General features: G+C 40.8%; 1 protein-coding gene across 6 annotated transcripts in view; it reads right to left on the bottom strand.

Annotated features, from left to right (window-relative positions):
* LOC126458247 (ATP-dependent DNA helicase Q1-like) overlaps positions 1-17,824 on the bottom strand; it is a 131,836-nt gene that overhangs the window by 51,500 nt on the left and 62,512 nt on the right. For all 6 annotated transcript variants that reach the window (XM_050095158.1, XM_050095156.1, XM_050095157.1 and 3 more), the window contains 3 exons: positions 16,398-16,572; positions 8,956-9,122; positions 2,466-2,696 (listed from right to left, as the gene is read on the bottom strand). In XM_050095158.1, coding sequence (XP_049951115.1) covers positions 2,466-2,696; positions 8,956-9,122; positions 16,398-16,572 — 573 coding nt within the window. The remainder of the gene's footprint in view (positions 1-2,465; positions 2,697-8,955; positions 9,123-16,397; positions 16,573-17,824) is intronic.

The raw sequence follows: 17,824 nt of genomic DNA, 5'->3' as shown, positions 1-17,824 counted from the left end.
TGTGAACATGAAAAATTTATTCATATACAACATGCACTATGTATGAGAGAACATTACACAGACAAAATAATGTAACTGGTACACATTTCTATTTCATGCAAAAAAGATAATTCACACATTTTTTTTTAACTGCTCTATGTAAGAAGTCCACCTCCACAGCCGAGTAGTCAGGACGTCTGACACTCATACGAAGGACTAGAACAGAATACACTGAGAAGCAGCTCCAAGGTCTGAAAATTTGAGAACACCTATGAGAGCGGCGTGCTGAACTATGCCTCCCATACTGCATCCATATGATACGCCATGGCAGAGGATGACACAGTGACCAACAGACAATCACTTGATCTTCAGAGCCTAATAGTGGTGGAGATTCTTTTATGTAAGAAATTTTGGTACTGTAAGGAAACAATGTAGATTCCTGAGCGTTGTGACACATTGTTTGTTTGGATGTTGCCTTGTTTTCATGTTGTAATCATTCACCGAGAAACCGTAAGGCACATATAAAAGCACAACAAAGTTAGTTACGCATATTTTTTTTTATTTTTTTATTTCTCACAAATGAATGTGAGTTCAGTCTGCCATTTATGAGCCCACCTTGTGGCTCAAACCTGCTGCTTTACAATGCTCTTTGCCCTGTCGTATTCCAGCAATTGCAAGGATTACACATCAACACTAGAAGTAAGGAATGTTTGATTAAAATAAATTTCATCATTGCTCAGGAACAGTAAACCTGACTATGTTACTATATTGGGTTTACTGTCCCTGAGCAAGGATGAAGTTTATTTTAATCAAACATTTCTTACTTCTAGTGTTGATGTGTAATCCTTGCAATTGCTGGAATACGACAGGGCAAAGAGCATTGTAAAGCAGCAGGTTTGAGCCACAAGGTGGGCTCATAAATGGCAGACTGAACTCACATTCATTTGTGAGGTGTGACTTAAACAACATGTGATTTCTCACAATCCTGGCATTCATGGCTTGCAGTAGGCAGAGAAGAAAACTGGGCCACCAGTTTACGTCACAGCACAATATTAATGAGCTGTCGCAAACTTCAGAAACGGAATTGTTCAGGAGCATTGTTGTCAAGGACCAACATCTCCACAAGAGTACGATGTTTGACACATCAGCATCACGAGAATGTAAGATTGACACATAGAGTCATCAATAATTCAAATTGTCTATCCCAGTGACTCTTTTGAAAAAAGTAATTTACCTAGAATATTGTGTTTTGTACCAGTGTAGATCTGTGTGGTAGACTACAGTATTGACCCACAACATTATGCGTGACTGCTACTTTCTGCTGTGTGTGTCTGTGCACTATGCATGGATCTGCTGTAGGGTGAGTGGTTGCCTTTCCCTTATTTTACATATTGATGTAATCGACTGATTTGCAGTGAAGTTTGTTGAGCTGGCCTGGCAACTGCATAAACTTCAAAATTATCCTAGTTCATTTGAAGCAACTGAATTATTCAGCCAGCATAAATATTAATTTCCATAGAACATTAGAAGCAACTTAAATCATTGTATTCATTAATAACTCCATATCAAAAGTATTGCAGTTGAGTGACACTTCATTGCCATTCTCAGCAGTGAGTTAAATTCATATCACCATTTAGATCTGACAGTATTTGAAACCAACAGCCTTGCTTCCAAAATCCTAATGTACACTGATCAGAGTAAAGGGACATTCAAACACATACATTGTAAGCATAGCTATTGTAATACAATTATTTCTAACTTTTGCAAAATATGTAAGTCTGCTGACTTCATGAAAAAAATAACATACACATTCTTAAAATCAATTTGTGACAGAATAATTTAATTGGATAGATAAAAAATCTACTCACCGAGAGGCAGCAGAACACACACATAAAAGGAGGTTGTAATTAGACAAGCTTTTGGAGCCGGTGGCCCCTTCTTGAGGCAGAAGGGTTGAAAGAGAAAAAAGGATGAGGAAAAAGGTCTGGAGAGATCTAGGAAAAGTGGTAGATTTCGGGAAAGTCACCCAGAACCATGGATCAGGGGACACTTACCGCACGGGATGAAAAGGAAAGACTCATTCCATCTCCTCCCGTGTGGTAAGTCTCCCCTGACCCACGGTTCTAAGTGACTTTCTCAAAATCTATCCCTTTTCCTACACCACTCCAGTCTTTTTCCTTCATCCCTCTTCCTTCTCCTTCAACCCTTCTGCCTGAAGAAGGAGCCACTGGCTCCCAAGGCTTGCCTAATTGCAACCTCCTTTTATGTGTGTGTTCTGGCGCCGCTTCGTGAGTAGATTTTTTTTTCTAACCAATATAAAAAAGGTAGTTCCTTTATGCAGAGGTTATACAAAACCAAAACATAATTTCTTAGATAAAAAAACCTTACAGAGTACTGACAGTAAGATAATACAGTCAAGAAGAAGAAAACAATGATTCAAGAAATAGTTCACTTAATGAATCAGTCACGTTAACATATTAACACACCTGATATTCACCATTAAGCCACTTGGCATGGCAGCGGCTTCGTAACTGAGCATCCAGGTTAGCATGGTACATGCCTACAGCCAATCCTTTGCTGCGCAGCTCGTCCATTAGATCGCCACAATCCTTAATGGATGTTGTGTAGATGATGCCAGACTTGCCAGCAAATCTGTGCTTCAAGAGGTCTACGAGTTCTGCGACACAATCAGCTTGACTGTTTGGCTTTGGGCGTACCTTTACAAATGAAGGGTTTTAATTTATAGCAGGAATGTATTTGTATCTTAGTCATATTTTTAGCAATTAGAATTCTTCAACAGACCAACAACCGAAAGATGCCTGGCTTCTCTCTAACACTAAGGCAATCACTGTCTGCCCAGGTGGTTGAATATCATTATATTCATGTCATGAGCATAGATTATAATTTCACATAGTAATCACCACAATAAAATGAAATCTTTAGTTATGGAAAAGGTTGTTTAGTTAAAATAAAACTTGCTCACAGCATAGGTGACACATACGAAATTGTAATTTAGTATGACATAGGCCTACAATATTGAGGTATATCATTATAATTTGCTAAATGCTACAAATTGGACATTGTAGTTTATATTTTTTCCATGCTTGTAGTACAAATTTGACTTGGTCTATACAATGTATATTACCTACAGAGACAATAAACATTACATTACAATACATTTGTGTTGTCACACTTATTTTACCTCAATATCAACAATGTAGGAAAAGACAGAAAGCTACTTACCGTAAAGTAGACACGTCAAGTTACAGATAGTCACAATTAAAAGACACTCACATGTAGCTTTTGGCCACAGCCATCGTCAGTAAAGAGGGACACACACACAACAGTCACACATGTGTGTGTGTGTGTGTGTGTGTGTGTGTGTGTGTGTGTGTGTGTGTGTGTGTGTGTCTATTGACTGACAAAGGCTGTGGCCGAAAGCAACATGTGAGTGTCTTATAATCATGCCTGTCTGCAACTTGCCGTGTCTTCTTTATGGTAAGTGGCTCTCAATCTTTTCCTACATTGTTGATTTACCTCACTATCAATAATATATAATGAGGCATCTCTGCAGCCACTCAATGTAATGAGAACTGCAGGAGACTCCAAAGTATTTAACAGCCACAGAATGCCATCCACAGGTGAGAAAACTAAAATCCTAGAGTTTAACTACCGAAGCACTCACAACAATGCATCAGAGTTTGAAACACTCCTAAAATGCAGTGGAGCTCACAGAATACTGAGCACAAGATTCTGGTTAAAACACAAAGATGATAGCAGTGAGATTTTTGGGCACAATTTAGGCGAATATCAGTGGGATAGCCTAATAGGAAACAGAGACTGTGAATTGGTCACAATAACAAGAAAATCAGTTCCAATGAGATAAAAACTGAAACTTTATGTAAAACTATGTGACAAAACTCAGTCCCCAGGATGGGTGTAAACCTACAATTTGATCTTTCTTTCAACCATGAGCCTCACCTTCAAATGTGACTGAAAACCTTGGGGGGAGGGGGGAGGGGAATGACTCATTTCGCTAGTACAAAAGTTCCAATCACACTGTTATAATCAAAGACTTTAGTCATTGAGCAATCAATTGAGATGATTACAGTTCTGTAAGTGATGAGCCTGACAAGACATCCTGTGGAACAATACTAAATGCCTTCTCTGTAAAATATGTAGAACAGTTCAGGCAGCCATTCACTATGGAAATATATTGGGCCTAATGGGAACAAATAAACCTGATCTCTTTGAGAATGTCCGTGCTGAAACTAAGTTCACAGACTATGAAATAATTATAGCAACAATGATTACCAGAGTACAAATGGCAACTAAAACAAGTAGAATGATTCATATGTTAAGCAAACCAGATAAAGATATCTCCACTTCAACAACAGTTCTCATTCCTTACCAACAAGAGCATTCCATAAAGCCTAGCCAATCAAGGTCATCACATCTGCAGTGATGAGTGGTCCCTCTCCAAATATGCCAAGGGTCTCACTGCGGCCTTCTCAGACTGAAAATACACTACGAACCTTGTTCAGTTTGGTGTCTGTGGCTGCTGATAATGCCGTGGCAATGGAGGATGCAGAACCAACAGTGCTGGCAGCCAGCGAACTAGTCACTGTGGTCACTGGCAGAGCATGCCCGCGCTGTCGGTGCTGGAGAGAGCCTCCGCGGTGAGGAGTTAAGGTTGCCTCTGACTCACGTCAGTTGTATTTTTGCTTCCTTAGAAGCCTGACCTGCCTACATTCTACCACACTTACACATTTGCATATTTAGGGGTTTTTTTCTCAGTTTGCCTCTTGTCACGTTATGTGCCCTTTTGACGTTCTTGCTCATGTTCTGTTTCAATTGGTTTAGTGCTTCAGACTTTAGAACTCTTCTTGTTGACAGCTTGGAACAGTCCAGATGCAGTACCCAGAAACAGATATCCTGTGCCTTGTCTCACCACTCACCTACCATCCTCCACATAATCACAATCTGTGCCTTGTCTCACCAGTCACCTACCATCCTCCACATAATCACAATCTGACACGAAGGAGCACTTCACTCATGACTCAGTACCACCTAGCACTGGAGCAACTGAATCACATTCTCCACCAGGCTTTCTATTACTTCTCGTTGCGCCCTGAAATGAAGAACATCCTCCCCCACCCTTCCAGCAGTGGTATTCTGCTGCCCATCAAACCCACACAATATCCTGGCGCAACCCTATTCCATTCCTCCTCCCAACCCCTTGCCTCATGGCTCTCATCCCTGCAACCGACCTAGATACGAGACCCTTTCCGTATATCCTCCCACTACAATCTACTCCAGCCCTGTAACAGCCATGTCCTACCCCATCAAAGGCAGGGCTACCTGTGAAAGCAGCCATGTGATCTACTAACTAAGCTGTAACCACTGCGCCACTTTTTATGTGAGCAAGACAAAAACAAGCTCTCGGTCCACATGAATAGCCACTGCCAAACTATGGCCAAGAAACAGCTGGACCACCCAGTTGTTGAACTTGTTGCTCAACTCAATGGCTGCTTCACAACCTACACCATCTGGGTTCTTCCTCCCAACACCAGGTTTTCTGAACTGTGCAGGTAGGATCTCTCCCTACAATATATCCTTCATTCCTGTAAACCTCCTGGCCTTCACCTTCCCTAATCCCTGTCCCCCTCCTACCTATCCCTTCCCTTCCCACCAATGCACCTACTTCTCTTTTCCCCTTCTCTACTTCTCTCTTTCTTCTCCTCTCCCCCTCCTCCTGCCACCATCCCCACTCAGCCTTCCAACACTTGCATATCCACACAGGCAGCACAACGGTGAGTTGTGCTTGTGAGAATGTGCAAATCTTTTCTATTTCAGAAGGACTTTTTTGTCTGTAAGTTTAAGTTTTTACCAGTCTTTTTCATAGTGCTTGTCTGTGACTCAACATCTCCTCTACGTGGGAGTAGCAATCTATTCCTTTCATGTTGTTGTTAAAATAAATAAAAAGGGAGTTGTGTGTATCTCAATAGGGAACTTGAAAACTTCTATCTCCGGCCAGGAGCACACAGAATAAATTTGACTCATGTTTACAACATTGTTGATCCTGCACTGGATAGAAACATACCTAATAGAACAGTTCATGATCAGAACAACCATCCATGGTATAAGCCACTATAAATAAATAGACTACTGTACAATACCCGCAAAACAAAGCATGGATCTATACATAGGGAAATGTTAAATGAAATTCATTTCACTGTCAAGAACACATGGCATAAGGCTTTCAAATGACTGTCGCAGCAGAATATTATCACAACATTTCTCACAAAACCCAAAGAAATTCTGTCTTATGTAAAGGTTGTCAGTGACATGAAAGTCGGACTTCACACACTAATGGATTACACTGAAACTGAAATTGTGGTTAGGGAAGCAAAAGCAGGAATGCTGAACCTCATTGTCAAATGTTCCTTCACACAGGAAAACCCAGGAATATTGCCCCAATTTAATTCTCATGCCACAGGAAAGATGAGTGAGATAAGTTATTAGTGCCAGTGATATTGTGGAAAAGCTGAAATCACTCAAATTGAACAAAGCTCCAGCAGCAGTGACAACTTTACTTCTACAGATCTTGCTCAATCTGCTGCCACCAGCAGCCATAACAGCAAGGAAAATTCTGAAGATGGTCTGAGGAAAGGGTCAAAACTGGTATCGTTTCTGTGGAAAACAACTTGCATTCTTGTCACATGATATCTCAGGAGGCATGGATCAAGGCAGTCATGTAGATGCAGTGATACTCTATTTCCAAGAATATTTGACTCAGTATCACACCAATGATTATTAATAAAAGTAGAACTGTATTGTATCATGCAAAATTTATGGGTGGATTGATGATTTCTTGGCAGGAAGGATGCAATCATGTTATCTTGGATGGAGAGTCATTGACAAAGGTACAAATAACTTAAGGTGTGCCACAGGCAAATGTCCTGGGACTCTTGGAGTTCACACTGCATATTAATGACCTCGCACATAATGTTAATAGTACCTTCAGACCTTTTTAAGTTACAGTTATCCTTAATAAAGCACTTACCAAAAAAGGCTGCACGAATTTTCACTTCATAGTGGTTTGCAGAGCATAGATGTAAATATAGATACAGGAAGAATGGGGAAAGCTGACCATACTTTTTCAAAGGCAGTACTTGGGCATTTATCTTATCTGATTTTGGGAAACCATGGAAAACAAAAGTGGACACACAGTTGATAAGATTTCAAAGTGGTGACAAGAGTAGCAAACTTGCTTTGGATGTTCAAAAATGTAAAATTGCACACTTCACAAAACAAAACACGTAGTATCCTATAACTGCAATATCAATGAGCCACAACTGGATTCACCCAACATACAATTAGCTGGGCATCACATTTTGTTGGGATACAAAATGGGATACAAAATGAATGATCACAGAGGCTCAATCACAACAAAGCAGGTTGTGTCCCATCCTAGAGTATTGCTGAAGTGTGTGGGACCTGTATCAAACCAGACTATCAGGGGATATTGATCATATATACAGAAGAGTAGCACAAACTGTGACAGATTTGCTTGACACATGGAAATAAATCATGGAGATGCAGGGAAAAAAATTAACTGACATCGGAACATAAATGCAAACAATCCAGTGAAAGCCTATTAACAAAATTTCAAGAAAAAAATTTCAATGAAAAATCTAGGAATATAAATAATAAATCTATTGCTCTCATATACAATGAAGACAAGATTAGATTAATTACAATGTGCACAGAGATGTTTAAGAAATCATTTTTCCTGCACTCCGTAAATGAATGGATGGGAAGGTACAATGGGAAGTACCTTCAGCCATGCACTTCACAATGGTTTGCAGAGTACAGATGTAAATGTGGATTAGAAAGTATGTGGAAGGAAATTGGCCATATTTTTTTTTTTAAGGAAGTACTTGGACATTTGTCTCATCTGATTTTCGGAAACCCTGGAATCCAATCATGATGCCCAGAAACGAATCTGAACTGCCATCCTCCCACATGTAAGTCCACCATGATAACCACTGCACCATCTAGCCCAGTTTCTCTCTGAAGATGATGATGTGGGATGTCTGAGGATCTTCCTGAACCCATAGCGAGTGTTCCAAATTTTTGCTAATGGTTTAACCAAGACAAAAACCACTGCACAATCACTTGTCTTGGCTGGACTCTCAGACAGACACAGAAAAAGATGACATAACTGCCTAACCTATATAAAGGTTCAACATTGAAGGCCATGCTTTTCTATGTTGAACAGATGACATTTGGTTACATCGAGTTAAAAATAACAATGGTGGGTAGACCACGTCCACGTTTTACACACAAATAAAACAGCACAACAAATCATCGTGATCTTGTTTCGAATTTTCATATTTTAAAATTAAAAACAAATTCAGTAGTGCCTGGTTACATTGTTTTATTAAGTATAAAATGTTATAGGATTAGATAATCTGAGCTGGAGTTGAAATGTCTGCTCACCAAATGGAATATCTGACATTCAAAATAACATACTGTGCTCTATTACTCAAATATTCCATGAACTAATCACATATTTGTGACGATGATCCATATGATCACATTGACAATTAATTATGGTGTCAATTGCTTACAGATATCTGTTCACCTACATCTAATATTTGCAATACATTAGGTGTGAATAAAGCAACCTGTGTTTCACCCATGTGTCTTTTGTTCAATCCTTGAAGATTCTTTGTGTGTGTGTGTGTGTGTGTGTGTGTGTGTGTGTGTGTGTGTGTGTGTGTGTGTGTTTCCCACTTCAGACGAAGACCTTTTCGCTGAAAGCTAAAATGTATAGCAGTTTTTCCATTGTGTCTGTCTGTGACTCAACATCTCCTCTATATGGCGAGTGGCAATCTATCCTTTTCACAATCTGTTGTTATACCATCATGAAAAAAAGTGATATGTATGTGTAGGGGAACTGAATATTACCTCATAATACAAATTAGGTCTATTAAATGAAGCTCTCAAGACAAGGCACCCTTGAATATTGAGCATTTTCTGGACATCTGTAATCACTTTTGCAGTTGCTGTAGCTGTTAGCCCCAAAATAGGAACATCAGGAAACATCGCCTTCATCACTCCTAAGAATTTATAATCTGAAATAAGAGAAAATGGTATCAAAATAGGCAATCATCAATGTATTGCAATGGTAAAATGTAGATTCTCAATTATTATGAAACATTTCTGCATTCATTAAGTGTTTCTCTAACATGATGTTTCACCTTTTTAAGTTCTCATGCACACCTCTAATTCAATCTGTAAACTTACATTTCTATCTGCACATAATGATCCTTTTTCAGTTTTTTGATATATTATCTTTGATTTGGTAACTGTAAAGTTTCTATTATTGGCACTGTGCAAGTCAAATCTTGGCCGTTACAACCTTACCTACACGCTATTTTTTCTTCTGAGCGTTCTGTTCCCTTTGCCTTGACTTTCCTATCCTTGAAGCGAGTATATGAAAAGAAGAGAAGTAAAAAAGCTGTGGGTGTGTTGGTGGAATAGAAGGCTGTGTAGTGCTGGAGTGGGAACAGGGAAGGGGATAAGTAAGTGTGTGTGTGTGTGTGTGTGTGTGTGTGTGTGTGTGTGTGTTTTCCACAATGAGCAGTCATTGAAATGAAGAATGTTGTGTTGGGTGTTGGACAGCGTGCTCAGAAACTGGGTGGTCCAGCTGTTTGCTCTTCAGTTCACTTCACCTGGTCCTCCTCAATTCAACAAGCCACTTCATTGATGCTGATCGCACTTCAAAGATGGCTACATCAGTACCTCCGTCTATGTCAAACCAACCAATCACAAGCAATAGCTCCACTTCAACAGCTGCTCATTCCATACCAAGAAGTCCCTTCTATACACAGCCAAGCCACGTGTGGATGTCTCATTTTTAGTGATGAGCAGTCCGTCTCGAAATATACCACAGGCCTCACTGAGGCCTTCACAGACTGTAATTATCTCCCAACCTTGTACACAAACAGATCTTACTTGCCTTATCTCTACAGTCACTCATCACCTCCCAAAGTCTCACTGTCTGGCCACAGACGAGCATTCCCCTTGGTACTCATTACCATACAGGACTGGAGCAACTGAATCACATTCTCCATCAGGGTTTCAAATACCTCTTGTCCTACCCTAAAATGAGGAATGTCCTACCCACTACCCTTCCCACTCCTTCAATAGTAATGTTCCATTTAAACAATATCCACTTCCGTCATTACCAAACCCCTGCTCCCAATCCATTGCCTCATGGCTTATATTCCTGTAATAGGCAAGATGCAAGACCTGTCCCACACATCTTCCCACCACCACCAGTGCCAGTACAGGCACAAGCATCACTTATCCCATCAGAGGCAGGGCTACCTGTGAAACCAGCCATGTGATCTACAAGCTAAGCTACAACCACTGTGCTGTGTTCTACGTGAGCATGACCACCAATGAAGCTGTCGGTCTGCATTAGTTACCATCAACAAACTGTGGCCCAGAAACAGCTGGACCACCCAGTTGGTGGGCACACTGCCCAACACATTCTTCATTTTAATGACTGCTTCACAGCCCGTGCTATCTGTATCCTTCCTACCAACACCTGATTTTCTGAGCTGCACAGGTGGGAACTCCCCCTGCAATGTATCCTATTCTCCTGTGACCCTCCTGCCCTCAACCTCTGTCAGTCACTGTCCTACACCTGTCTATTCTGTTCCCTGTTCCCACTCTGGCATTACACAGCCCTCTATTCCACTAAAACACCCGCAGTCTTTTTACTTCTCTCCTTTTCTGATCCCTGCTTCATCCTCGTCCCCCTCCCTCACCACCACCACTTACACTGCTCCTCCCATCATGTGCCGCTGTTTACAGTCTGGTCTCAGCGGATGGAGACCCTGGTCGTGTGTGTGTGATCTGTGTTTGTTTTGTGTGTGTGTGTGGGGGGGGGGGGTGTTTCTTTTTTCTTTTTTTCTTTTTGCTCAATTCTGATGAAGGCCTTTTTGGCCTAAAGCTTACTTGTTTAACAATGTTTTTGTTGTACTTATCTGTGACTCAAAATCTCTACTACATGATGAGTAGCAATCTATCTTCACACAACATTGTCATTATTCCATCCTGGAGTTTCCATTGTTTGGTTTTCCATATCTCTACAAGATAAATAAGAAAGATATGGAACAAGAGGTACATGAAGAGAAGGAGAGACGCGGAGAGGAGAGCTAGAAAAACAATTTGTTTTCAGACAAGACAAGTATTTGAACTATTTAGTTTCAGAATCACAGATTTTATTTTAAGTGAATGAAGAGAAAAATTAGCATATAAAGTGACAATCCAGGTGTTTCCTCATCCTCCAAAATAGGCTGTAAGGAAAAAGAATCACACGGAGCGTCAATATTAACAATATGAAAGAGGACAGATTGCTATTCACTACATAGAGGAGGCACTGAGCAGCAGACAGGCATGTTGAGAGAAGACTGTTAGGTATCATAACCTATGGATAGAAGAGTACTCTTCAGATAGAAAACCACATACACATACAACTCTCCCTCTCTCTCTCTCTCTCTCTCTCTCTCTCTCTCTCTCTCTCTCTCTGTTTGCTTCACAGACCACGCCATGTGGATTCTTTCACCAACACCAGCTTTTCTGAAATGCACAGGTGGGCACTCTCCCTACAACACATCTTTCATTTACTTACATTCACTTAACCCACCTACCCCACTTCAACCTTCGCTAGTCCCTGTCCACACCCACCTCTACCACTTTCCTTGCTCCCACTCTGGCATCGCACATGCCTGCTATCTTCCATCCCACCTGAGATTCTGGTTCGCTGCAGGCATGCCTTAATGACCAGAGATGATGATGGCTGTGTGTGTGTGTGTGTGTGTGTGTGTGTGTGTGTGTGTGTGTGTGTGTGTGTGTGTGTGTTCTGCCAGTGCCTGAAGAAGAACTCTGTCCCACAGCTTATAATACGTAATAGTCTTCATTCAATATGCAAGTCTGCTGCTCAATACCTCCTTCATGTCATGGGCAGTGATGTATCCTATTTCATATTTTTGTTTTTCCATTGCAGATTTTCCATTTTCATTTTATATTAACACATTACATACAACTGTTGAGTGAGAAATGCATTGCCCTATTGTGGAAAGATCAACTGTCAGCACGATCAGCTGCTATATGTGACCCTGAAGGAGAATAATCTTGTCCATCAGCAAACTATGATTTTCCACCATTTCCCAATAACCTTTTAGAACTCGGTTATTTCCAGTCCTTACACAGGGACATTCAGAGTCCCAATAAAAGTCCTGCTAAACATTGTATCATTTGTTTGCTCTTGTGCTCATGGTATATAACCCTCGTAGGTGACAAAGATTCCACTACATTTGTGCTACATAGTAATTTTTATATGGTCAAGGGCCTTCTTCAATTACACACAGTGCACAAAATCTATCCCTGTGATTCTATGTGAAAAATCTGAGCCTACTTCAAAGGCCTTCAAAATCAGCTGTTTCAGGTAAGTGCGTAGCTCCTGGCTCCATTAAATTTCTCAAACAGTCTGAATTTTGTATTTGTATCTTCTACTCATTTCCTAAGACATTGTCCCAGTCATGTTGGCAGTCATCCTGTTGCTACCTTTAAGTTTTCCACTCAACATACATTGCCATTAGTTTACCAACTATATGTCGTTGTCTGTCAATTCCCAACCTTAACACAGGACACTAACCACAGATTTAATTAGCTCAAATCTGTACTTCAACATAACACACTTCTTGCCATTACTGTTATCACATCACACCATACTAACAGTGCACATATACAAGGCCTACATGCTCCTGATCCATGCCCTTTCCCAGTACCATATTGATTGCAAATAAAGGCATCATTTTTATCACCCTAAAACCTCATTTTGACAAAAAGTCACCTACGATGGTAAAAATTACAAATGCATTATGCAACAACTACTAAAACTTGAATAGCTCACTCATATGTAAATGTCTTCAGGGATCTGCTATAATGTGTTACCCTGAGGTCCTAGGACGTACACACACATACATACGTCATGTACAGAAAAAATAGTTCCAAGCCCCCATTACCTAGAAACATTTTCAGGAGGTTTCTCTTGGTTGTCAGCGAAACCAAATGCTGGAAATGCAAGCACACTCCTAATGCCCCCTGCCCACTCCTAGCCTACAAGCATATTGTCTGAAAAGAACCATCATAAAATGGAACATACAAAAAAATTCAAGGGTTGAGAGCTTATCACAGGACACAGCTCACAGATGACATCTTTTCTGGACTAATTGACAGGCAGAATAGCTTAATTCTGAAACAAAAGAACAGAAAATACAAGACGGAACAAGGGTATAAATTGTAGCGGATAGCTACTCAACACATGGAGGAGATGTGGTACAGCAGACAGGTAGATTTAAAAGCAGATTGCTGGATATTATTTAGTCATCCTCCTCCATCAGACAAAGAAACACACACACACACACACACACACACACACACACACACGCACACACATTCATACACACACAAATCAAACACATATGGCCACTGTCATCTGTAGTCTGGATGTTGCAGCCCCACTCTTTATTTTACATGTGCCCATATGACTCTCAATGCCTCCTCTATGCATGGAGTAGCAATCTGACCTAATTCATATTATTGTTAATTTTCTGCTTTCTGGAACAGACAAAAGAAAGCAACTGTGTACATTACTTTACAGTTGTAATGACCAGGAAGCTGGAAGGTTAGGGTTTAACATCACATCAGTGATAAGTTCATTAGAGACAGAGCACTAAACCAGTTTGCATGAAGTAACTGGCCATGCCTTTTTTACAGAACATCCTGATGCTGGCCTTGAGTGATTTAAGGAAATCACAGAAAACTTCACTCAGGATGGCTGGATGTGGATTTGCACTGCTGTCCTCCTGAATACAAGTCAAATGTCTTAACACTGCACCACCTTGCTCAGCCATCAGGAAGCATGCAAAACTAAAATTACAATGGGTCTGAAGGCTCTGTGAAAGTGTTGGACAGAAAAAAGGCGTACAGAAAAAAGAAAGTGTTAATATGCTGGAAAAAATGATAATCTTTATGAGATGAAAACTGAGGAACAGAAAATAATTGACTGATAAGAAGCATTGCATTGAATGTTGTTTTATTACTTAAAAGGAAAATACAAAAGTAAAAGAACATATTTCTGAGGCAGTGAATAGTACACACAACCAAAAATGTTTTGCAAGAGTTCTGGAACCTGTACAGAAAATTGGAATAGAGATCAACATAAACATCATTTCCTCCCTTTTTATAGCTCATTAAAACCACACATTGCATGTTGTACCGCCATACAGCGAAACCTTCAGCAGTGGTGGTCCAGACTGCTGTACACACTGGTACCTCTTATACCCAGCAGCACATCCTCTTGCATTGATGCATGCCTGTATTCATTGTGGCATACTATCCACAAGCTCATCAAGGCACTATTGGTCCAGATTGTCCCACTCCACAACAGCAATTCGGCGTAGATCCCTCCGAGTGGTTGGTGAGTCACGTCATCCATAAACAGCCTTTTCTAATTTATCCCACACATGTTCAATAGCGTTCATGTCTAGAGAACATGCTGGCCACCCGAGTCGGCCGATGTCGCTATCCTGAAGGAAGTCATTCACAAGATGTGCACGACGGGTGTGCGAACTGTAGTCTACGAAGACGAATGCCTCGCCAATATGCTGCCGATATGGTTGCACTATCAGTTGGAGGATGGAATTCACATATCATACAGCGAATTCACATATTGTACAGCCATTACAGTGCCTTCCATGACCACCAGCGGCATACATCAGCCCCACATAATGCCACCCCAAAACAGCAGAGAACCTCCACCTTGCTGCACTCACTGGAGGATGGAACTCACATATCATACAGCGAATTCACATATTGTACAGCCATTACAGTGCCTTCCATGACCACCAGCGGCATACATCGGCCCCACATAATGCCACCCCAAAACAGCAGAGAACCTCCACCTTGCTGCACTTGCTTGACTATGTGTCTAAGGCTGTCAACCTGACCGGGTTGCCTCCACACGTCTCCGATAATTGTTCCATTGAAAGCATATGCTACACTCATTGGTCAAGAGAACATGATGCCAATTCTGAGCAGTCCATTCGGCATGTTGTTGGGCCTGTCTGAACCGCACTGTACAGTGTCGTGGTTGCAAAAATGGACCTCACCATGGACATCGAGACTGAAGTTGCACATCATGCAGCCTACTGCGCATAGTTTGAGTCCTGTGGTTGCACGAAAAGCATTATTCAACATGATGGCATTGCTGTCAGGGTTCCTCTGAGCCATAATCCATAGGTAGCAGTCATCCACTGCAGTAGTAGCCCTTGGGCAGCCTGAGCGAGGCATGTCATCAACAGTGTCTCTCTGTATCTCCTCCATGTCCGAACAACATTGCTTTGGTTCACTCCAAGATGCCTGGACACTTCCCTTGTTGAGTGCTCCTCCTGGCATAAAGTAACAATGCGGGTGTGATCGAACCAAGGTATTGACCGTCTAGGCACAGTTGAACTACAGACAACACGAGCCATGTACCTCCTTCCTGGTGGAATGACGAACTGATCAGCTGTCCGACCCCCTCCGTCTAATAGGCACTGCTCATGCATGGTTGTTTACATCTTTGGGCGGGTTTAGTGAGATCTCTGAACAGTCGAAAGGACTGTGTCTGTGATACAATATCCACAATCAATGTCTATCTTCAGAAATTCTGGGAACCGGGTTGATGCAAAACTATTTTTGATGTGTGTATTTCAACAAGTCACACCAATAGGGTGATTAAATTGAAGACATTTCAGATGGGATTCATCATCAAAGAAATTGGGAGCACCTGACTCCTTTTGATAGCTAGAAGCATTTAACAAAACTGAAATGGAAAAGCCTTAGAAAACACAAATTTTTGGCCAACACAAGTACTGATGTATGAGCATTATTTTTCCTGTTTCAAGTTAGGACCGATGACCGCAGCAGTCTGGTCCTTTCAATCCCACAACCTGTTTCAAGTTAAAAATGGAAATTCTTGGTTTTGAGTGTTCACTGCATCTTTGCCATATATTCTGATTAAAAGCCATAATTCAGTCTATTCAATAAACTGTGATCTATCACACTTATAATTGTACATATTTCAAAGAATGAGCCTGATATCAGTTTCAAAACTCATCTAATAAAAATTTTACCACTAACACCAACTCAACAAGAACAAGATTGTCAAATGGTATGCCATTACTTACTATGATGTCCTGTCCAGTTTTATATTGCGTCTATACTAAGAAACACAATGAAACAAATGATTTACACACTCACACAAGCATTATAGTACTTTTTTGTCATACCTGGCCTAAAGTCATGGCCCCACTGGGAACAGCAATGTACTTCATCAATAGCAAGAAGTGACAGTCTTCCCATTGAATACATTTTCTGCAGCTTTGCCATAAACCGTTTGCTCTTAGCTAGCTTCTCTGGGGTAACATACAACAGTTTTAATGAAGCCTTATGGTCCAGCATAGCCTGGAAAGTCACAAACAGGTAACACAACCTTGAAAGAAACAAGGTAAATAAAAAAGAAACAAAAGGCTATCAAAATTATCTCCAGAGAAATATTCTCCGGCAACTAGTATCACTGAGAGGCTGCACACAGTTATGTTTCCAGTATCTGAAACTGGACCTTTTGACTTATTCATGTAAGATATTTCTCATTTATAGTTATTTCAAGTGCAGCAGTTTTTACTGGGGTGGTACCACCCACCGGTGGCCAGTCATGATGTCTGGGAAAGGGAGGGGGGGGGGGGGGGGGTTGATCCAGAGCAAATTTAAAGGGTATTGATGGTCACTCACACCTTCCCCCCCCCCCCCCCCCCCACACACACACACACACACACACACACACACACACACACACACACACACACCTTTCTCCCTTCAGGCAATACTCACGAAGCCACAATGGAAAGGTGCAGTACAATCAGCTCTCATCCTTACAACGTTTTTGACAAGGAGTACATGACAGTTTACTTAGTAAGTATAAGCTCCCCTTTTTTTATGTTGCTGTCTTTTCTTCGGTACACCTTATGATGCGCCTAGCTATCTGACACACAGCAAAACCAAGTGGAATAATCTGCAATTGATGTGGCTGAATCAATAAAGCCTACATTATACCAGTTTGCAGTGGTTTGTGGCAAGATCAACATATGTGCAGAATAGTGAAGATACCTGCTTTTTCCCCCAATGGTTCATTATGCTTTACAGTATTTCAAACACCCAAGGCTTTTTGTTTCCAGTAGATTTTTTTCAAAGGTCATTCAGAGCAACTGTGAACCACAGCACACCAATTCAAAGGATTACTTACACGGATCGCTCGTTAAAAACACATATCTGTTGCAATAACTGTTTACAACAGAGGTACGTTTACAATCACATTTTCTAGAGTTATATGTTTAGTATTTCTTCTAGCACCTGATATTAGTAATTTTCAGGGTGGCAAATGAATGTGTATTTATACAGATTATAATTGTGTCTGTTAAGCTTTCTGACAAAGAACAAAGTAGCCTATGTTGTATGTAATATGATAAATGAAATACCAGAAATATAATGAAACACTGCTTACTTGTTGTTGTTGTGGTCTTCAGTCCAGCGACTGGTTTGATGCAGCTCTCCAAGCTACTCTATCCTGTGCAAGCTTCTTCATCTCCCAGTACTTACTGCAACCTACATCCTTCTGAATCTGTTTAGAGTATTCATCTCTTGGTCTCCCTCTATGATT

The sequence above is a fragment of the Schistocerca serialis genome, chromosome 2, assembly GCF_023864345.2.
Source record: "Schistocerca serialis cubense isolate TAMUIC-IGC-003099 chromosome 2, iqSchSeri2.2, whole genome shotgun sequence".
Lineage (NCBI taxonomy): Eukaryota > Metazoa > Arthropoda > Insecta > Orthoptera > Acrididae > Schistocerca > Schistocerca serialis.
The sequence above is the reverse complement of the archived record's forward strand: the minus strand, read 5'-3'. Positions and strand labels throughout refer to the sequence as shown.